The 24,292-nt window shown below is 36.4% G+C and overlaps 1 protein-coding gene across 1 annotated transcript in view; it reads left to right on the forward strand.

Annotated features, from left to right (window-relative positions):
- Positions 1–23,890, forward strand: part of PACRG (parkin coregulated) — a gene marked incomplete at both ends in the record, with an annotated part of 224,442 nt that extends 200,552 nt beyond the window's left edge. Inside the window, one exon of the mRNA XM_084261054.1 lies at positions 23,736–23,890. Within this exon, the coding sequence (XP_084117180.1) occupies positions 23,736–23,890 (155 nt within the window). The remainder of the gene's footprint in view (positions 1–23,735) is intronic.
- Between the last annotated feature and the right edge of the window lie 402 nt (positions 23,891–24,292).

Here is a 24,292-nt window from a genome sequence, read left to right on the forward strand (position 1 = left end):
ATGAGAATAAGACAAAACAGCAAGGAAATCATTAAATACATATTTGAAGGTAAGGCTAAAGTCTTTTTTGTCTTCCATTATGTTTTCTAAAGAAATAAAAATGGCAGTAATGTGTTTTGTCATGATTTGGGAATATAGATCTTACACTATTGTCAACTCAGATTCAGCTTTCCCTATATTTTTTTGTAACAGCCATCTCATGTGGGAGAGAGTATATTTTTACTGTCCCAAAAGAAGGAAAACTTTGTCAGCTGGGATTTATCTGCTTTCCATGCTTTATAGCAATCTACTATAGTTCATGCCATGCTCTACATTAAAATTGTATTAATTATTTCTTAATAATTAATATGTATGACACTGTATGACCAAGTATTAAGTAACTCAAGCCTCCAAACACACCAACATACATGCAGAAGTTTATTCTTGTGAGTTGTTCCCTGCCCTTCAGTTGGATTCGTTGTATGAGTGAAGTTTTGTGTGTATATACAAATGCTTGCAAATGAGAACCTAGAAATGTGCTCAGCATTAAACTTGAATAAAAATTAAACTTTTGTAATTAAAGAATATCTTCTGAAGAAAGCTATTTTGCAGTCATTGTAATTTTTCTAACTTTTTCTAGTTTGCATTTGTATTGAAAAAAAAAGTAATCGAGCATTGATTCAATATCAGAAAACTCCCATGCTTAATTTACATGAAAAGTTATCATCTGAACAATCAATATTTTTGAAATTTGTGTTCAGCTTTTATTTAAAAAATTAAATAATTTAAAAATCTTTTTTAAAAATATATATGCTTCTGTTTTAACATTAAGTTATTTAGCCATAACTAAAATTTTAGTCAAAATATTTTTAATAACATATGAATATTTGATTCTTTCTTACTGAGAGCCAAATTCTCTTATGTAACCTGTGTTCCATTTATTGGCTTCATTCCACTGCATCAGGTAAAGATCCAAAAATGTTATATATTCCTGGCAAAAATGTCATTGCCCATATGGTATGATTTAAAAATAAAAACAAAACAAAACTAAAAAACCCACCAAAAACCCCACCAAACTAAAAACTTCAATGGCATTTTAATTTTCCAGCCATTTAAGATTTTAAAGAAGCCGTCGAATAGGAACATAATAGGATAGTATAGACTTTCTGAAATATTATTAGAGAACAAGCATCCTCTTGCAATAATTCTTAAGGAGGACTTGAAACTGTAACTTGTAGAAGAGAATTTTAAGTGCTATGTTCAGTTTTCCTTACATTTCCTTTCTTTCCAAAGGATCTTCTATAAATACAAAACAACCTGTTTCCTTGATTCAGAAACAGGAAGGTAATGAATCATTTCATATAGTGATGTGCTGAAGATGGTATGACTATTTAAAATGTACATATACAATCTAACTCTAAATAGAATATCTATGCCTGGACTTCCAAAAGCAGATAGAGATTTCTGAGCTTTTACAAAATTGCAAGTGAAAATATCTAAGTTGTGAAGCTGAAAGTGAGGACTTGAAAGGACTGAGATAAATTCTTGTACACCAATCCATTCTTGTTTTAATTTACGTTTTGCCTCAAGAGTTTGTTACGGATTTTAAATCATCACTATTTTCACTTGTCAGAAGAATATAAAGTATAAATGTCTATGAAAACTAATTCACACATCACTGTGTGTGTAAAAGTCATTATTAAAAAATGCTGCTCTTCAAATTTATGTTCAGTTTTGTTTAAATTAAATTCTGTGATTTCATCTTTTCTGCCTTAGATTAGAGCATTGCCATGTATGAAATTAACATGTCTATTTGCATAAATACTTATTCATAGGTGATTTTTTGTGTTGTGCTGTCAGACTTAGGATCTCTCCTTACTAGTAAAAATATAAATCTGTTTAAAATGTACCTCACAAGAAGCAAAATACTTTCTAGCCAGGCAGAAGCACCCAAGTGTCTGTTTTCTTAATTAGTATTGGGGTTTTATCTTTAGTATTTCTTCTCAATTCAAGAAACAATTTTGAGAGGAACTCTGCTAACTCAAAAATCTCTAATGACCCTGTGCATCTCTGAGCATGAGCAGTAGGTAGGGCCTGACTATCAATTTCTTCTGCTTCTGTTTACAGCCAAGAATGCAAAAGATTGCTCCAATTTTCATTTTCCTTTTTTAAATCAGGAATGAACCCACGATTTGGAGCTAAGGTATTTTCCAAGGGTTTTATTAAGTTAACTTGTATCTTCCAGGTAATAGACAAATGTTTCAGAGACCTTGCAGGAAAATGGGAAGAGTATGGACTAGGGAGCCTCCAGCACTTATTTTTCTGCTAACCAGGAGACCAAGGTCATAGTTCATCCTAAAGATGAATCAATCAGCCTAAACAGTATCCCCCAGAAGATGCATTCATTGAAAGGAACATGTAACTTTACCTTCAGGGTATCTGCCAAGCCCCCAGGTTTGCTGTGGCCTAGTCAGATTACAACCCAGAGCAGTAAGGCTGTGGCATGAGAAGAATGTGGCACATCACCCATGCATGGTAGCCCAGCCCAGTCTCCTCCCTGCTTGTTGAACACATATGGCTGGCCTGCTTACAAAAGCAACCTAAATAAGCTACAGCATCTTTGTTTACTTTGCTATTATTCACACCATTTTATTGCATTTTCTACCATTCACCATTTCAGACCACCATGAGTGAACATATTTATTTGTATATGACAGAACATACATTTGCAACAATTAACAAGTATGATCCTGAATGAAGAGGAGTATTAAAATCCTGTACATTTAATTTTCAATCTGGGAACATATTTCCGTGGTTTGGATAGCGGATGTTCCAGCAGCAACTTGGGAAACTGTTTCTTCTGGTAATAAATTTAGCCACATGCTTATAATCATTTGAAGTAAACATTGCATAATGAACATAAACATTGGGTTATAACTAAGCACATAATCAAGTATATTTCCTAAACTAGGATGGATTTAAATATGTTGACTGGTTTCCTGAAGTAAGAGACTGCAGTCTAAAACCCAAGTATTTTGATTGCTTTCTGGTTTAACTCCTGGACCTTAATTTGAATTCAAAGATTTAAGTGGGCGTATGTTGTCTCTTATTTAGCACAAAATCATTCTCTTACCATTCCAGTTGTCCTCATGTGGTAAAATGGCAATGATTCATCTTACTGATGCATGTTTCATGTTTAATTGATGTAACTGTTGTCTGATGAAAATGTTTGCTATCAAACTTACCGCTTACCTGCATTTTGTTGACTGCCAAAGTTTGTGGAGAAGAATGACTTGCACTGGTTGCCTGTGAACTTTATGAAATTTTGGTTCACTTCGGACACTTACTCAATACTGAGAGTGAGTGAGTGAGTGAGTGAGTCTTTTTAGAGTGAGAAAAGGGGCTGTAATTTTGCAAAGTAGAAAGGAGTTGAAATAAAACTTCAGATAACATTAGCAAATTGGGAATGGAAAGAAAAGTCAACAGAGGAGCCTTCCTGGTGTCAGGCTGATGGTTCTGCACTGACTAACGTCTGTGTAATCCTCTCCATTATTTCTGGGTGAAGTGGCAGACAGGAAGACACCAGGAATGGAAAGATAAACTACTTGCAAGTGTACTCCTCTGGGAAAACATGGAATTCATGTTGTCCCTAGTAATTAATAGCTTATACTACATATCTAGTTCAGTACATTTCTTCAGCATTTTTGTAGGAAGAAGGCTCAACTAGTGAATTATTTTTTTTTACTAAACTACAAAACAGGTATGTACTTTGTACAATTCTTCCTGTGGACAGGATTCATTCTGGAAACTGAGTCAGTATTGTCAGTAACTAATGCATTTGGTGGTGCAGGCCCCATCCCTGGAGGCATTCAAGGTCGGGCTTGATGAAGCTCCGAGCAGCCTGATCTAATTAAAGGTGTCCCTGCTTACTTGAAGGGGGGATTGGACTAGATGACCTTTAAAGGTCCCTTCCAACCTAACGCATTCTGTGATTCTATGATTTATTATGTGCACTATCAGTCATTAAAAAAGTAGTTCCTATCTGTCCACATTATGAAATTTATTTACATAAAGCTGGGCTTACTAGTTTCCTACAAGAAATGAGAGTGAAGTTAGTAGTGACAGAGAGCCACTGCAAACAGTAAAAGAAGAGTTTTATCTACTGACATCATAATCATCATCTTAATTAGCTGAAATTTAAACTGCTTGTGTTTAAATGAAATCTGATTTTTTTAATCCTCTTCAATGTACATAATCTTCACCATTCCTGAAAACTTCTGGAAGACCTGTCACACAGCATTTCCTTCCAATCCTTTTTCTACTCTTGCACTGTACTGTTATTTGGGGGGAAGGTAGGACTGTTTGTCCTTCTTACTGAAGTTTCTTGTTTCATGTGTGATTTCAGCTCTAGGAAAATTGTCCTTTACTATGGAAAGTACATAAATGTAGAAGTATCATGCAACCTTACCTTTCTACATAGATGTTGTAGCTTTCTCATTTTACAGAACTTCCAGTACAGTTCCAGATTATTTGAGTACAGCTGCCAATCACAGTTAATCAGAGAAAATTACAGGGTGATTTTCTATGGTGAGGAAATGGGCAAGAATGACACCAGAAAAGACATTTAATTTATACTTTGCCTTTGAGTTCCAAATCACATCTGTTGGGGTGAAAAGCCAGTTCATGTGTCAATTTGCCATGCTACCTGTATCTCTTCACTTTGTCTTCATACCAATTTCAGTCTAAAACATACCTGATAATGTTGAAACACGCTCTCCCTTCATCCAGAAGCTGATTTAGCTCTTTGTACAGGCCACTGATTTCATCATGTGGGTTACTGTGGTCACAGAATAAGCTCAGATGATCTTTATCTTATGTCTTCTGGAAAACTTCAGGGTTAGTTGAGCAATCTTGCTGCTGACTCGATTTTATATGTTTTATTAACCTCCAGAGCTTGCGTGGAAAGAGAAAAATACTTAAAAGTTTTTTTCTTCTTGGGCTGACTGATTTTAGAAAAGGTCCTGTGCTTTATTTGGCTTCTTGTCTGAAGGGGTTTTCTTCTGCACCTTGTTTATTTTTATGCTATTGCAAACAATCCCAGAAGCATTATATTTAGGTAAAAGCCTGGTATTAATATTACGAAGGACTGTATAATTTATTAGTCATATCAAGATCTATAGCCCAACTGATCAGCTTCTAAATAGCATAGCCAAAAAAATTTCTAATTGATTGACACCATGTACTGTAGCCATGCCCATTTTTATATGTCAATTACTGGTTTGTCATATGTAAGCATATTTCCCAGGTAGTGTAGCTCACTGAAAAACTTATGTACATTAGTTGAGACATAAATAGGAACGTACTACCATAGTTAGCAAGCCATGAAGTAAATAACTACAGACATAAATATCAAATTATATGTACTGTGTATCTGAGATGAGGAAAAAAAAAGATTCTTATGGGGTTCTAATTATGAGTGATGCACTTGAATGCAGTGTATTTATCAGAAGGAGTCCCAGATGGACTCAGGGTTTTACTGGAGCCCATTTTTGAAGTGAGTTAGGCAGCCAATGTTCACTGATGCTCAGGGCCTTGCTTACCTGGGATTTATGTTTTGGGTTTTCTCTTTCCTATGTCTGTATTTAGCCACCTGTTTAGGGACAACAAAAATATATATTTTATTTGTTCAAATCCATATTCTAATTGATCATGGGATTCAGAATATGGAAGTCATGAAACAACATGTTAAAGATTAAAGCATTCATCAGAAAAAAATTTCCAGAAGTGGGATGATAGGCTATAATGATGAAATCAGAAGTAGAAGAAGTTGTTGTGATGTAATGGTACAAAATTGAAGCATTGTGTGGCAATTAGGCTCTACTTAATGCAATATATGATCTACAAATTTAGAAAAAGAAATGATATTTCATTTCTAGCATATATGCTAAATTCAATTACGTCTAACATGCTGACAGTGTACTTTTCATTTCCTTATTCACAGAGAGGTAATGTATTTAACCAGTTTAATTGTTCAACGTGAAGCAATGACAGGTACCAAACTAAAAAAAACCCCTCCAACCATAGAATTCTTCATCAATTTAAAATACATGCTGCAGTTGATAACACATTGTGTACAGTAGGATAATTTTGAATGCTTTTTTTGTTTGTTACTTGTAAGAAAATATTTATCTGAAAAAACCCCAAAGATTATTTTTGTATTTTAATAAATAATATATATAACTAAGAAATGCTGTTAAAATTATGCAAAAGGATTATTACAACGTATAGGTTGGGTACAAATGGTGGATTCACATTCAAGTAGCTACATTTTGCATTTAGATCCATATTTGTAAACTCAGCCAAGTTCAATTTGCTAGGTATTTATTTAGCATTACATACATTATACTAATGTTATTTTTGTTTAAAATGGTAGGTGGCTTATCTTAGATCCTATTGGTATACCTATTTGCACCTTCATTAATTACAATAGAAGACATGCATATATTCATGAAGTGAATTTGACCTTAGATAGTAGGACTAGGAAACACCTCTTCCTTAGTCATTTGCTTAATCTTCCTTAAAAAAGCAGATTCATCTTTTTCTTATTTATAGACATCCCTAAAGACCATGGTCTGTAGTGAATCTGGTCTAATGGCAATATTATAAATGAAACAGCTCCAGGGAATGATCTCCAGCACTGATAGCTTATAATATCAAATGGTGGGCTCTGTCCCACACTACTTATTGAGGTCATGATCTAGAGGTCTAAAAATTTCATTTTTCCCTCACTCTATTACTCCAGTTCTTCTTACTGAAACAAAACTGAATACTACGTGCTACCAATTTTAAGATTGAAATAACAGTTCTTTCCTGCTAGGTTAATAAACGTTGAGTGAATATTGGACTTCCAATGCCACTTTATAAATTATTCTTTAGGGTCTATATTATACCTTCAAACATTTGAAATATATTTTGCGAAGTGCTTTTAAGATGGCTGTTGTTGTTTCAGAAAATGATTGATTAATTAATCTTTGGGAAAAACTCTTCTTCTTTTGTAATTAAATAGAATTGGCCAGATCTTCAGCTCATACAAATGCTTATCACTCCAAAGAAGTTATCATATGCTAGTTGTAGTTTATGAAAAAATAATCTAAAGTTTGTCCTAATGTTTTCAAAGATTGTGTTTGGTTCAAATGATGGAAACAAAATGTGCATTGCTCAAGATAACAGCTCTGAAGGACAGATAAGCATGTTGATTACAGACTCTGCTCTTCAATTTACAGTTCCACACCCTTGATTTCAAGAGCGATCTGTTGATTTGCCAACGGGAGTGTACTAAAATGCAACAGTTCAATACACAGCCATCTTTACTTAATTTCAAGCTTTTTAATTGAATGTCAGTCAACTACACAATTATAATCCATATCTTATTACAAATACAAAGTACTGTACACATGCATTTTAAATAGTGCATTTTCTTAACTTAAAATATTTTCCTTTTAAGAAACCATTGCAACTAAGCACTCAGTAACAGCCACAAACATATATGAGAATTTCATTGTGCATTAAGAAAACCCTCCTATCTTACTTTCTACTAAACCAACATTTCCCAGCATGCTTTTCCTGGGTAAGGTATTTCTCCCCTTCTCATATAAATAAGATTTTTTAATGTTACCTATCATAGGATTTGAGTATTTTCCAAAAACTAATTAGATTTACAATAACTCAGCAATCTCATTTACTCTTAACCTCACCTTTTCCACCTTGATCTGTGTCTTATTTTCTTCTTCTCAGCTGCTTTGTGTAGTGACTATGAGGATACTAATTTGAAGTGAGTTTTCAGCTTTGTTCTGAAAGCTGGGAGAACCGTGGTCAATCTAATATCTTCTGACAGGAAATCTGAAATCTTTTGTTCTGTTTATTGAATTAGCCTATATTCTGTTCCCCTTGGCTTTGTTTTTCAGACTGATAGATTCATGATTAATACAAAGGAGAGCAACTGAGGATGACAGTCTCTTCATAGAGAAATATACACTGCAGTACGTGGGAAGAACATTTCCTAAAGGACTTTCACATTTAGGATAGAGACTGCATCTTTGGCCTGGCAATTCTAAAGAATACCAATAATCAGAGTTTGTTGTACCTGTATCAAAGTAATATAAATTTCAGTAATTCATTCAAGCAGTGTTCAATGAAAAAAGCAGGGCTTAATCATGATAAGGCAGGCTAGGGTACAGCTTTATAGTCAGTCTCAAATGAAAAAAGGCTTTTCTCAACATGCAGAACTATTCAGAACTGTGACTGAAGGCCAGGTCATCCAAATGGACTGCTTTGATGCTCTAGTTAGCTGGAGAATCCCTCAGTATAAGGTGATAGACTGGAAGATGTAGCTTTAGTAAAATTTAACAGAATATTCTGTCTTGATGGAATCTGAATTTATAGAACTGCTCTGTCCTGTCCTAAGAGCTGATTCCCGTGAGACAGTGGGAAAGGTGAAAGCTGAGAATGTTACACACATTAGAGATAAATAAACAGCATGATGGAAATATTGACGTCAGAGATTATGGACTCTCATGGTTATTCCCCGATGAAAATATTCCTGTCAATATAGGTGTTTATATTAAGGATGTTTATCTAAAGAATTTTTGAGGAAGTCCTCAGAACAGCAGAATTAAAGGGGGGAAAATACATTTATATGCATTTTTTAGATTCCCCTTGAATTCATGGTATAATTAAGGAACGAGGGGATTATTGTTCTGGTAGAAAATCAAACACAAAATTCTGTTGATATCTTTTTACTATTGAATAGGCCATATGAAGCATTAAGGAATTGATGTCCAGATTACATTTTTAGTCTGCTTTATGGAATATTTGAAATGTGCATACAACATCCCCACTATTAGTTTACAGTAGTCAATTTAAACTATTTCAGGGAACATATGCATTATATATGAAATACTTAAAGATCCAGCTGAATAAACACTCAAGTTTCACATCAACTTCAAAGGTCTACAAATAAACTTTGTGCACAATTTGAAGTGAAAAATGTTTATTACATGTATGGGACCCTTTTAATTTGAAGTGCTATTCTGCCTTATCTCAATTATATCTTGGATTTTTCTATATTAAATAATTGTAGGAGGAGGGATGAAAAACTTCATACATAACATTTCTCTACAATATACAATGGGCACTCAGACAGGTTTTATTATCAACATTTACCGTACCAAGTATGAGTTCATGTGTTCCAGGAGGGGTTAAATATTATATATCTAGATGTTCTAGGGGAGAAATATAAAGTTTAATATCAAGATATGCTGCTTTTTTTTTTTTTGAGATAAAATCCAATTACATTCTTAAAACATTACTTTTTAATTACCATGGTTTTATCAACTATAGCTAGAATGTGGTCTTAAGCTGTTAAATGAAAAACTTAAGCTGCCTAAATGAAGCACATTCATTTGCTGCAAGTACTCATTTAGAAAAAAACCAGCATGAAATATAACCATGTAAGTAAGAAACAGTTATCTGATATAGGGAGCAGATAAAATGAAGTTCTGGTGGATATTGATGATGATGCTGAAGTCAAAAGAATGATTCTTTTTTCTTTGTTAAAAGAATGTGATTTCCTTCAAAATAAACTGCACGGCACTACACCTTCTGAAAGTAAATGGGCAGATTTTAAAATATACTCTCAGAGACAGGAATGATTGTATTCTGATTTACATTAATATAAAAACAATTTCACAACATGGGGAAAAAGTGAATCCACACTCCTATTAACATTTCACCCATGAAAATCAAATCATAGCATTTGATCTTACTCGCACTGAATGCAGTGTACTGAATTTAATAGAGAGACAACCTCATCACAACTAAGTCCACCACTGGCCCTGCTGCTCTAATTAGACTTTAACAATATTCTTTTCTTTTTTCCCTCGTCTTTTTACTTCATTTCCCTTGACTGGAGTGCAATTTCACCAAAGTGCAGACTAATCATTAACTGGCAGTAGCTTATAGACTGAAACTTGAAATTGACAATCACAGCAGTAGAATACCAGAAATTCATAGAAGCATAACCGCTGCTTCTGCTGGGTGTGTGATAATTGTTTTTCTACTCATTTACATCCAAAAGTAATTAAACTCTACAACAAAACTATGTACTGTAGTGTTGGTGCAAAGTCTGCTATTTGGAGGCTATGGAGAGATTCCATGAAAATATCACGGTGGGAACTGTTGTTCATTTGCATTGTCACTTCCGAAAAATTTGCAGAAACATACCCTTGAAAGAATTAGGTCACACAAAATGTGGCCTAAGGGCTTCTCCTTTCAGTTTTCCCCAGTGGAGTTCTGCAGCTGATGCGATAGAAACTGTTCTACATCAATAATTTTTTGAGTTTATGTTTCCTGAAAAATTTATTTGGCTTATGGAAATAAAACATCTTTATTGTTCAGTGGGAAAATCTCCTTGTTTCCTTCCAGATCTGGTTTCTTGATACAAATGGTGCTATGTTACAGTGCACATAAAGGTGTATAATAAATGTTGGCAACTCTAAAGATTTCCTGAATCTTATTCAGATAGTTGTAGCTAAAGTCATGCATTAGAAATGCATGTCACAGTAATGTAAGAAAATGATTACAGCAAACTTTACTTTTCCTGGATATTACCACTTACACATAAATAAATACAACTTCAAAGCTGAGAAATTTTCTTTCTCATGACATTTCTTACTGAAGTCTCACAGTGTTTCACGGTCACATGTGCCTTTTCCTGTCTCTGGGGCAATGGATAGCGATTGTTTTCTTATACTTCTGGTGCTGTGAAAGACGTTGTGAGACAGCAGCATAGCTAGTACTTCTCATATTGAAAATAAGCTGATTAATAACTGTAGTGGGCAGAGAAAAGTTAACTTGCTCTCTCATTTCGTCTTCTGAAACTCATTCATTTACATGGTGAGGCGTGAATACAGCTGACAGCAATATCCATTTCTTTCAGTAGCATTCATTTCAGCAGCCCTTCATTTCTTAATACTTTGTACATGCTTGCCTTGCTTTCTTGCTTCTTTAGTTAAGAAATGCTTTGATAGAAGTAAACACAGTTTAGTCTGGATTTTGCAATCCCACACTTGCATGACAGTTTCTTGAATCAGACTTCTATCTGCTTATGTTACCAAGAACTGTATTTTATGTAGCACGAGATTTGTCTTATTGAGAAATTTTGCATCGGTTTTGTTAGATTCCATTTTTCCAATGCACATACTTAAATATTTTCTTGATGTCCCTTTATTTTCTTCTTTTTTTTTCTTTTTTTTGGGGGGGGTTATTTTTGGTAATATCTTGCTTAAGCTTGCATGTTACAGATGATGCTACCATCTCATTTATATCCAGTCACTTTGCCTTATGGTCAAAGCAGTTTTTTTCTTGAATATTTGGAAGTGAGTACAAGACAGAAAGATAATCTTTATGTAATTTCTATAGATTGTGCTGTACAATAATAGCTTTAGCTGTTAGTGCAATAGAAATAAAAAGGCAAAGAATAGGTTTGTATCACTTTTAGATCAGCTATTACGTCTGTAAAAACATAAACAGCCATAAATAAATGAAGATAGATGCAGAATAACCATCTGTTAGGAAGTTAGTTCAAGTCAAAACACTTAAAACTTGGCACTGTAGATGTATTTATGTAAATCTGTATTTAGGCATTAAATATCTAGCCTTATGTACAGATGTTCTGACTCACTGTAGACTTCATTTGGGAACTAGTAAGGGCTCAGGATCAGCCCACTCAGGTAGCTGCTGAAAATTGGATTCAGGTGCTAAACTTTGGGTCTCTCTGAAAACATTGGCACAAGTTCATAGTCAAATAAACAGTCTGTCTTATAGCTTCTTCCTTGCCAAATCATAAGCACAGAGGTCAAAAGAGCCTTTCTCTGTGAGTAACTAATTTGATAATTAGGTGAAATCTCCCTGATCTTGAAAGGTGTGGATTTGAAACCACAGAGGCTGAATGATGCTGGACTTGATTCCTGGTTCCTGGGAGGGTGCTTCGCCACTAGGTTTTCAAGCAATAAAAACTGAGGCAGCCATGGCTGCCATTGCTCATCCTTTTTTTGCCTGCCTTCATAAGAACATAAGGCTTAAGGTCACAAGGTTATTCTGTTCCGTAAGTCTTGCCCCCTTCTTCAACTCCCATAACTTCTAAACTCTTTGTCTAAATTCAGTCGATATGGAAAATGGCAAACTTCCTGGAAAATAAGCATCGGGGCAGAAGGGAGAAATACAAATGTATGCTCATGGTGAGAGAATGTTGTTGGGGTATAGAAGGTGTCAAAACAGGCCTTAGCTTATACTATCTTTTAGCTGGTAGAACTTCAGGAAAACTCGATTTATTATCGTAAAGCAGTGCAGCACAGAAACAAAACACAGCCGTGGGAAACAGGTATCATTACTGTCTTGTGGCACAAGTTACTTTCAAAGAAAGCAGTCAGTCTCAGCCTGATGGAATGGCAATAGATACCCACCCAGAAGAAAGCTTGTGGGCTGTAGCTCCAGGCTGGATGCAAGCATTTGAGTCTCAGGGAAAAGCAAATTTTAGACATTTTTCTGCTTGCTGTTCCTGTCTGGCTATCTATCTCTGTGAGACTCACTGATCAGCCTTTCACTCACTTGAACACCGTTCTTGGGAATGTAAGTCCTACTTTATGCCATGAGGTAAGGGAAATGCAGCCCTATCGATTCTTCGGCAGAGCCCACCTGACAGATACCTGACAGTGTTGCAATTCCTCACTGAAGTCTGAAATTTCCATTTTGATTGTAAGAGACTTGTACCACAATGTTATCTCCTGCCCTGTGTCTCTAATTCTGCCTGGCTGTTTTCACAGTTGTCAGTCACCTGAAAATTGTGAGTGCTACTCTTGTTCCTCTCCTAAGCTGTTGTCTTATTGTGCCATTTCCCCTACAGAGCTAGAATCATAACCCTTGTTTAAGCCAATCTGAGCTGCTAGATATGGATATATTATGAGAGTGAGGATATGTAAATAATTTGATATTAACCTGACTTCCTTACTTCTGAGGATTCAGTGACAGTGGTTATAATCTCTGCCAGACAACTATCAGCAGTTTCAGGAGCTGTTGAGGCAGATGACTGAGGCACTAGATCTGATAACGAGCATGCCTAAAATGACTTTTTGACTCTTCAGCTTTTTTTGATATTAAGGAGAGAGGAAAGCATATGCCTCTCTAAAACAAATGTATTACCAACCAAAGATCTTTGGGTGACTCTATTATCCATACGATTAAAAGGACAGAAGACAATAGGAGAGGAGAGGTCTTAAGCACTAGGAAGCTGTTGGTACCTCTCCTCTCATGGACTACTAATGGCTTTGGTTCACCTCCTCCATCTTAAAAAGTCAATACTTGAGCTGATACCACACATTCCTGTAGGAGCCTTATATTTGCATTAATAAGGTTGACATTCCATTCTAATCCTTTCCCAAAGTAAACTTGTAAGTAGGTGAGATTCTTACTCAGAACTGTAAAGCAAAGACATTGGGTCTAGACTACAGACGTGTAGATAAGCCTATCTACCTTTCCACCTTGTACAGAATGACTGTGGAAACTCAACAGGCTCAGATATAACATGTCGATCACCATGCAGTGTGGCACTTCAAATTAAACTCTGGAATTAACTATGCTAATCCATAATGTATATATTAATACAAATTAGAACTTTTATGGAGCATACTTAAGAAAATTAATTAGCCAAATTAACATCCTTGGCTTTTGCTCCTCCACTTTCAACCTTTGTTTTTCTTTGTCTTCTACTCCTCCCATAGCTACATTCTCGTCCCCAGGACAAGAATTATCTATTCTACTTATCAATCAAGCACCCAATAAATTTTGTGCTAAGAGAAGTGATTCAGAAAGACCTTTCTGGGTGTCACCATTCAGTGATGAAATTTCTTGGTGACTCATGAGGAATTTTGCTCACATGAATTTATGAAAACTAGTACATGTAATTCTTTTTCCTTAAAATAACATCCCATAGCTTCATTAAGAAGTCATCATTCTGCACTAGCTGCTGGTGTCCAGAAATGCTTAGTAACAATTTTCTGAAGCAGTTTCCTGTTCCTCTTGAGGTAGCACTTCCACAGTACCCATTCAGCCCTGCAGCTGTAGAGTTGGATCAGAGACCCGTAAACTCACTGCAGCCAATAGCATTAAACAATGTAGGAGTGAGACAGCCATCTGTGGCCTGCTGGAGAGAGGCGATAAAGGGATTTGGTGAGGTGTCACTTCTCCCTTTCCTCTGGAGGCTGACCCTACCCACTGAGCAATAGGCATTCCAGGAAACTGCAAGACAATATTGCTCTTGAAATATGTCCCTCTTAGATATTAGTCATGCTGTCTTCCAGCTTATCTTTTCAATGTGTCTCAAATTTATCTAAAAAACTCCTCGTGACTTTCCTTCTTAGGAATGGCCATTCCACTGTTATTAATGCAAAGCTAGTTATAATGTGTGCATGTGGTCTGAGATCATCCAAGTGTGAGGAAGCATATTTAAGCTGCCAGAGAAGAATTTTCATGACAGCTCTTTACTTTTGTTCTTCATTATAATATATGAAAATGCAAATTCACAAATATTCAAACATGATGTGCTCCAACATGCTATTTAACTGTTTTCTTCGTTGTTAGAAACCCCTAGGCTAGCCTCAGCTGACCAAGAGCATTCACCCCTGTCACTTCTTTTGACTCTTTCCCCTTGCCCTGATGTGGTGGGGTGGGGGGATGGGGGTGCTTTTAGGAGTATTTTTTTAAAAACACAGTCTAAAGTCTATGACACCTATAGTAAATAATGATTTTATATTGGATAGGAAAGCAAGTTAGCTAATAAAAGTTGTGTAAGTGGTCAAACAAAAGGTTTCTCAGTGTATTGCAAGAGCATGTCAGTCTGCTAAATCTCAGCGGGTGGTCTTAGGAGTGCGTCAGGTTACTGGAAAAGCATGTAAACATCTTCTGTCTTTCTACATACCCACTGATGTTGTTGATGGTATTTGTTATTGCTAACTGTCACTGAAGTTCAGTTTCTTCCTGGTTTCAGGAAGAAACAATATGCTCCCAACCAACCTGCTTTCACCAATTTGTCTCAGGAGAAATACATGTTCAGAGAAATATATGGATCCTCAGCTCATTTAACATCAGTAAAAAGTGCTAAAAGGTTCTCAAAATGGATGTGTTTAAATGCCAGTATTTAAATAATATTAGCTTAGGCAAGAACAGTATTTGAAGAATATGGTAAACTACATTGGAGAGCTCTCTGATCCCCCATTCCTCAAATGTCTCTTCCTTCAGATTACTACATTAATAGTTTAAAAAGACACGAAAAGATGCTATGATTAAGTGCTTGGGATGACTGTTGTACTGTTGTACTGTTTTGTTCAGCTGTAGTCTCGTGCTAGTGGTACTACATCCTCACCAACCGGTGTACCACAGGACCCAGGAGTGCCTTCTTGGCATATCCACATAATCTCTTCAAGCATCACTTCAGTAGACTGAACCAATATACAAGAAGATTAAGTTTCTGTAACCTGAGATATTGGCTTTTTTGTCCGTAACTTTATTTCCCAAAGCGTAACGGCTTTCCTTATGAAACTGACTTTGACATGAGAAGATCTCAGGTTTTCAGCATGTTGGGCTGGATGCTGCTGGGCCTCTTGCTTTCTTCATACTTGGGACCCTTTTGAATAACAGGTCAAGGCACAAAAGGTACAGGTTTCATTTAGCCAAGAAAGCTGAGTGTTTTCCAGTTAGAGTCACTAATGAAATAGTTCTTCTTACTCACTTACCTTTCTTCACACTTAATGCAGGTAAAATGTTGAAAAAGGTATGTGAGACACAATTTTGTGAGAGATTCCCAAAGCTTTAAAAAAAAACCCCATCAGTCTGGGAGTAGTGTATGTGCAGTTCCCATATTGCTTTCAAAAGCTTCAATTTTCACAATTCAAAAGCTGTGAATCTGCAGAACCACCACACCTAGGGGACACAATTTTCTTTCTTTTTTATCTGTTTTACATTCTTGTAAGTAAAGACTACACATTATAATACATTTTAGTTGTATAAGAATTGGATTTTTTTCTGGTTGCTTGAAAAGCTAATATAAATTCAACTGTACACTTTTCTTAATGTAAAATGAGTATCTGTTAATGAGCTTTTGATAAGTATTTTTATGGCCTTCCTATTTTTCATAAAAAGAATGCAAATTCGTGTCTTGGAAATTATTTTTTTTTAAACTACCATATGCATTGATCCAACTGGAAAAACTCAGAAAGAAACAGTAATCAGATTACTCAATTTACTTTAAAAAAATAGATATTAAAAAAAATTCAGGGACACCAGAAGGAGATATCCTGACCCTTACAATACAGATATCTCATTGAGCAGAGTGTTCCTTTCTGTCTGGCCTGAGGATAAAATAGTACATTCCAGTTTCAATGCTATCTGTCCTTTAAACTGCATAAAATCTGTCCTTGTCCCACAGCAATGAAAGAAATCTTGGCAAATCCACACGGTCATTCATAGCTTTCATTTCCTTGCCCCTTCTCAAATCACGGCTAAAATACCCTCAGATGACTTCGGGTTCTTGTTTATTTTGCTTAATTAGGGGACAGAAAAACTAGAAAACTGGCAACTCCAGGCATTTCCAGCAACATACAAGCATATCTAACAACCTGATCCCAGAATTTTGATGGGAAATTTTTCATATATTGACCTATTTTTTACATGGTTGCATTCCAAAGATAATAGAGGGCTCAGCCTTCTGTCACAAGTTATGAAAGCAGTCACTGAAGTCATTCAGTTGTCAGTGAAATTTTTAATGGGTAAGCTATACCAAATATGGTTCTTAAATGGTAATGACTTTGACCAGTGAATTTAAACACAACAAATTCCATTAGTACGTGACAGATCATGCACCACAGACACATCAACAGTTGTTCACACAAAGTAATGTATTACTGAGCTTTTTGTTTGTAAAGAGGAACCTAGGGCTTTCCCTCAAAATCATGTTGGCTATATTAATAAAAATCTTTCAATGAGGGAAGGAGGGTGGCTTGTCAAGCATCTTGATTTTAAGTATGAATAAACTCAATGTTAAAAATTGGCTGTTGTAGCATTACGATTCATACTGAAATCAGCAATCTTTAAAGCACTTTGGGACTTTGGGCTTTGTCACTTTCGATTACGTTAAAAAATAAAAGATATTTATTCCACACACATACAAAGATTTGTTTTTCCATGGTTTTAATTCCTTTTGCATTAATTATGCCTTATTTGGATGAGAAATAAATGTGATGAACAAATGTCTTTCACACCAGTCCAGCAAAGCTATGCAAATTTTGCACACACAAGCATGATTTCCAGCTAAAAAACAGTGTTTGCTTTGTGCCAGCTTACATATATCCAAAATAACTGGAAGGACATCAAATTCACATAAGTGGTGCAACTCTTGTTGCAGTTTAAGTATGATTTGTGACCTAATGTATTATTTTGCAACAGTAAACAGTGCACCAAGGCCACAGAGATCTCGGCCTCCAGATTCTGTTCCCCTGATGAGCATGCTGTTTATCTAAGATTATTTAATACTACTTTGTTTGATATTGATCAGGAGCACAAATAGAGGCAAACTTCAAAGTCTAAATTCATTGAAGAAGTTCAAATACATAAAGAAAGAGGGAAAAAAACCCACAGTAATATTACCTTGGGGTTTTTTTACCTCTTTGGTCAAATGTGTTTGCTAATATAATTTGATACAAAATCTGTGATTTCTTTTTCATTTTTATACTTCTATTAAAAAAAAAAAGAAAGAAAGAAAATAAAAGTGAAGTCTGGGCTTAGAAAGGATTACATGTGATGTTGCTAACATTTCCTGGAAATGGAAAACTGTGATAACAGCTGCTGTCTTGGCTCATTTTCAGTTGGGTTTTTTTGGTTTGTTGGTTTTGGGGGTTTTTTTTGTACTGCAGCAATTTACAAGTAGTTACAGCTATCTCTAGTAGCCTTACATCATTAGTAAAACATAGTAAGTCAGTCAAATGTTTCCTTTCCAATCAGAGCACTTCCTCCCCTAACTGAATTGTTGACTTCCTGAATAGTATTTAAAGTAACAGCACTTACATTTTAAAATAAATGTTAATTTATTAAATAACTAAAAGCTAGCTGCATATGGGAGAAAGCTATAGGAAGGGTCTATATTTTATGCTAAAGAAAAATGCTTTCAATGAGAGTTAAGACAATCTTGGAAGCATCTTGTTTAGATAGATAACCCAGCTGATTTATGTCAAAAGTATAGAATTTTTTTTTCTAACATCTATGATGAGCAAGAATGTCTCTATATTAGCATTCTTTTTAAATTCCAAGAATACATGCTTTCTTCTTGGACTGAAACATTCTTCTGCAATCTCTGCAGCACTGTAGTATTGTAAAGTGATAAACACTCAGGACTAGTGATGAAAAATAGAAGGAAGAGCCAAGTAAAGCAAGAGATGAGGAACTCTAAATGTTGATAGTGTCAAAAAACAGGTCTGAGCATATTCAAAGATTTGGTCTCCTTAAGGTATATTAGTACTTTCAGCTTTAATGTTTTAAAGTGTTCTAAAAGATGCAGGTTATTTTTGTAAATAACAAATTTCAAAATTATATATTCATAGTTTCAAGTCAGGATATTAATGAAATTTTGATAATTTCTTTAGGCAAATCAGTGCCTCTTTCTTTGGTATATTATTAAGCTTCCAAAAGCAATGTTGTATACGCAGGTTAGAATCCGTTACTATGCCAAAGTTTTAGGTTTGTTTTGTGTTAAAACAGATACTAATTCCTCCTGTGAAGTTTCTAACTTCAGCAAATCCCCTTCGACAAATATTCTTTTTAAATACTGAAGAGTAGCACTTCCCTTCATCACATTTGAAATAGGTGGTGAAAAGCTCTGTCAGCACAGGGGGATCTCTGCACCATTTCTCATTCTGGGATTACCCTGCACTAAGCAACTGCAGTTACTTCACCAGGAGCAACCTGACCTCACTTTGAAAATGGAGCTGACTTTGAACCCAGCATCTGGGCCAGATGACTCCAGCAGGTCCTTCCATCATAAATATGAGCTCTTCTTTCCAACATCCTAGATTTGGGACCAGCCTGTGTGAGGTCACTTTGCTCTTCTGTGTGCTCACAATCTAGATGTGGCCTAAGAAACAAGTGGAACTAGTGTCCTCTACTTTGAGCCTCCGGGAATGGAATACGGGTTGTCGTCTGGGTTAGTAACAACCAGAAGTTGTAACTCCTGGTGGCTCTCTCTTCACCTGGGTGAAATGAACCAGCAATGGCCCTCTGTTTCTTGTCAGACGGGGTGGGGGGGAGGTTGGGAGTTTTAGTCGTTGACTTTTCACAGACTTTCAATTAAACGAACAGGGAGACTGAACTACCTCATCCTTCCTGAAGCTGACAATTTCAAAGCACAGTTCTGAGTCACAGGGAAGAAGAGTGATGCGAGGGAGCCCTCCTCCCTCCGGCCTCACTGACTCATCAGGGGCTTTCATTTTCCGCTCTGGTCAGGAAGCCAACATCTTTATGACAATTAAACTAATCCTAACAAGAGAACCTGGAAAAACTAATTAAGCCCTGAACCATACCTGAGCAATGAACTTAATGTGATGTGAACCCTGACACACATGCATGTCAATCTATAGCTGAAATCAGCATCCATTTATTTCCTGGCACTGAAGCTGACTCCTAGAGGGGATAAGGCCCTGACATTTTCCACAAAGCGTTTTACTGGTGGTGTGTACTGCTTAACTGTATATTGGTCTGTGCTAGGCTTTCCTCTGGAAATACAGTTCTGTACTGAGAAATACACTTTACGGTCCCATCACTCTTATTTTTGTGAAGTAAAAACCTTAGTTAAGTGTTTGGCATGTTGGATTACTGTAATCATTTTAATTGCTTAAAATACCTGTTGGTTTGGCTAGGATGAACTGAGCCCCTTAAAAAGTATTTTTGCCATAGTTATATTTTACCATACATAGTACTTCCATCACCTACAATAAAGAGTCAAAAAGCACGATTTGTGACTTGGAGTAAGCCACTTTTGCCTTTCAGTATCTCTTTTTCTCAAGATTCAAAAAGGGGGGAATGGCAACTGTCTTTCCAAGTAGCTTTACTGATTTGTGTACCAAAAAAAAAAATCCCATTATACAAGAACTCTCTGTTGTTCACTTGTAGTAGTTAAAACATTTCTGCTAGGACCCACTTGTTCCAAGACAGCAAGTTGAAATATATGTGTTTATACATGCTCTCAGTAAAGAATCCATCAGTAAGTTCATCAGTAAAGAATAAAGGAATGGCCTTTAAGTTACATTAAAAAACATCATTTAAGCTGGGGACATGGGGCTTCCTTCATAGTCTCTTCAGAAATCTCTTTTAAGTATTATTCTGTCCTCCAACACTAAGCATCCCTCAGATATTTAACATCTGGGGAAATTCTAATATCCTAAGTACTGTGACATCCTACAACAAGAGGTGTATGAAAAACTCCAGGTTTCATTTGCACTTTCTGTGAAGCAGAACCTTGAGAACAGCCCCCACCAAGAATGAGCTCGGGAGTCTGTAAGACACTTGCAGAGAGGTACTTGTTATTTGGGGGATTAAAAATCTTTCTCTTAAAGACCTGCCCTGCCTTGAAGTGAAATCTAATAAACTGAAAGAATGTCTCAGACACTTTCAGATGCTAACAAATGTCCAGAGATAAGAACACATCTGACTGTGCTGTAAGGGTCGATTTTCATTTCTTCTCCGCTCCAGGACTTCAAAACTGCCCTATGGAGCTCTTCATGCACTGAGAGAAACTCGCTTATCCTTCTTTAATGCAATACAATTTCATACTCGTAGCATGACCCTCGTGAAATTTTAGAATGAGGTGAAATGGAATACAAATAACACCAGAATTTCTTTAATATTCTGAATCATGAGTAGAAGCATGTCTAGACTCACATACAAACTGTGTTTTAAAACACAATTCAAATCCTCCTCCATTCGCTGCCAAAGGCTGAGTTCAGTCCCTGAGGGGCTGAGCAGGGTTTCCTCGGCTACAGCAGCTGGCATCAGCAGTGCTGATGGCAGGGCAGGGAGTGTCACTCCTAGGCTTGGTATGCTGGGTGATTTCATCAGCTAGTGCAGGTCTTGACAGGTGCAGAGCCTTTCACTTCTCCTGGAGGACCATAAAACCCTTGGTGTATGATTTAGGAGTCTGGGAACTAGTTTTTTTTCCTCATTGTAACCCTCTAGATCTGTTAGTATTCCTTCAGTGTGTTTCTTGTAAACACAGCAATAACATTTGCTCCGAAAAGAGTTCTCGATACATGCTGATTTTGCCAGACGTTTCACTTTGAGACAAAGATATGACAAATGCACTTCCTAGCATTTTCATGTTGATTTATTCTCCCTCGCAAAGGACAACTCCATAAAGAGCTTGAATCAGATCCATGTTCACACTTTATATGTGCAACATTTTTGCGGCTGACAAAGTTGGCTCCTCATGCAAACCAACTTGGAAATAGAGACAAACCAGAGAAGGGCATGCTAAGACCGTTAGACTAAAGTAGCTACTTCTTTTTCAACCAATCATCATCATTATTATGACTAGATATTTACCCTTAGGTGCATTGGGCAGATCGTTCTGACTCATCCGTTTAGTGGATGTTGTCCTGTGGGGTTAATGATTATCTTTTTTGTCTGAAAGATTTGTTAATTCCTATATCTGTGTAGGGTAGCTATTTTAGTACTTAGCAGGTGACCTCGATGCTGACATAACCTTTCTGGTAGTGTTGGTTGTAGCTTGTGTCATGGCATTAATGTGAATTATGACTGTCTTGAGGATAGAAACCTTCATATAGCACAGATGGTTCGTAGGAAAAAAAAGTAATAATTATAATGACGGACTGCACATTGCACATTGAGTCTTCCCTTACAGATTCTTCCCTTTATCATTGTCCATTCTCTTAGGCACCTTGTAATTGAGCATCTAAGGCATCATTTATTGTACACACTATGCTCTATAATAAAGACTCTAACATAGGATTCTGGAAAATACCTCTGCGACCAACATATCACAGCATCTTGTTGGCCTCCTCTAAACTTGCTTAGCAATGTATCACCATTACTACCAGAGAGCTGATTTCTTTACTACTTCTTTGAAAGAACGATGAAAGCTGTGTAAGCTCATTAGCAGAGCATGTGTGGAGGCTTAAAATTACAGATAATAGACAAATGGTTGGAAAGTCAGTAATTCCTTTACATATTTGCCAAGACTTAGGTCAAGGTTCAGGGTTTCCTTTGTGAAATCCGAAATACCTCCAGGTGTTCTGGGGAGTGTTGGCAGTGCACACACAACACAGGTGATGAGGCACTGTTGATCTCAGTTATTTTCTGCAAAAGCAAACCATCTTTAGTCTAAGTTGCACTCAGTTGTGAAGTGCTTCTTGTTTTGCATTGGTATTTTGTGTAAGTCAATCCTTTTATTTAATAGTTCTTGGTATTTCCCATAACCTATTATTTCTAACATTACAGTAAATTCATTGTAGTTAATTTTGATGTCACAACCCTGGCTTCTCACATCAGTGAAATAAATAGGAAAGTATTTGTGTGCTTAAGAGTCATCATCACCAAAAGAAATTGCTGCCTTTCCACTCAGAAGCCCAGTCCTTGTATATCACATCTCTATCAGTGTAAACATTTAAAAAAAAAGCAACATAACACAAATGTGTGTAAGGTGGTTTAAAAAAATTATATAATTAACTCAGGGTGCAATCAGATATTTTACAGGAAAATTAAGCAAAATTTATCCGTGTTCATCAGCTTTTTCTTTATGAGTATGGTTCTTCAGTTTTTACTGGTGTCAAGGTCACAAACTTTAAACCCAGATCCTCGGCCCTGGAGCCCGAAGACGATGTGAGGCCAGATGCAGTTGTACTTCCACACCCCGTTGAGCTGGGAATGTGAAGGCAGCAGTGGGAGCAAAATCTACCCTCACCCTTGTTGGTGCAGGTTAGAGAAAGCAGCAGTAAATGTTACTGCATCTGGGGGCTGCAGTAATTTGTCCTTCTGACATTGACTTAATTTTACACATTTTTCAGGGTGCAGGAATTGAATGAGTGCTGTGTTATTCTCCAAATATCTCTTTTAGGCCACATGACATCTCCTCTATCAGAAACAACATAATGCTGTGAATATGATCTCTAACACAGAGCAATCCCCAAACAGTACCCATCTCATGCCCTAGCAAGCCTAACTTAAGTCACATTTTGTAGATAAGCGCTTATGCACCTGGCAGTAGAATTTTGTCCTAAATAACCACGTTAGAAATAAATAAGTAATGGTTTTAAGAGATTATCGGTGTAAGAAAGAATCTTTATCTTGTAACAAAATGTGTTCTCTTTATTTTTATTAGGATTTCTTGCTTAGATACTGAAGTATCTAAGTACATACAGAAATAATGCATACATAGATTTTGAAGGTGTAGAAAGTTGGAGCACGAGCAGAGCCTTAAAGAGACACCAAAACCATCCTGCTTTCATATTCAGCTGCTTTGTGATACAAAGTTTCTGACAGAGCCACAGTGACTGACTAGCAATTGCGATTATTTCCTATGTCATGTTTTTCAACGTGTAACAGTAAATTTAATGTCATTCCTGTTCTTTTCTTTCATTAACCAGTGAATTCAGGCGATGGGATAGACTACAGCCAGCAGAAGCGTGAAAATATTGGAGATCTGATTCAAGAGACACTGGAAGCCTTTGAGCGCCACGGTGGAGAAAATGCTTATATAAACATTAAGTACATGATCCCTACTTATGAGTCATGCATATGAGTTGTATCAAATGGGATGATTCCATTTGCATTCTAAAAAAACCGTATCTGACTCTGTATGGCATCTTGTTTGTCGTGCTTTTTTTTCTCTACAGCTGCTAAAATAGTGGCTTCTGGGGCATTAGAGTGTGAGCACTATTGTGAACGAGGCTTTCCAATACATAAATAGTGCCTGTTCCTTTGATTACAATGGTGTACTGTGCTTGTTTGTTCCCTGAAAGAATCGCTCCTTTATAACAGAGCTGACTCGAGCAGGAATCGGAGTTAAACCTTCACTTGTATAGACAATAAAACTATAATTTTCATACGCAATTCAGCAATTGCTGTTCTGTGTCCGCTTGCCCCGAGGGTGATGTCAGAGGCTGTAACAAGAAGAGTTTATGCTGACTGCTTAATAGGTGTT

The sequence above is a fragment of the Gallinula chloropus genome (assembly GCF_964237585.1).
Source record: "Gallinula chloropus genome assembly, chromosome: 3".
NCBI classification, from domain to species: domain Eukaryota; kingdom Metazoa; phylum Chordata; class Aves; order Gruiformes; family Rallidae; genus Gallinula; species Gallinula chloropus.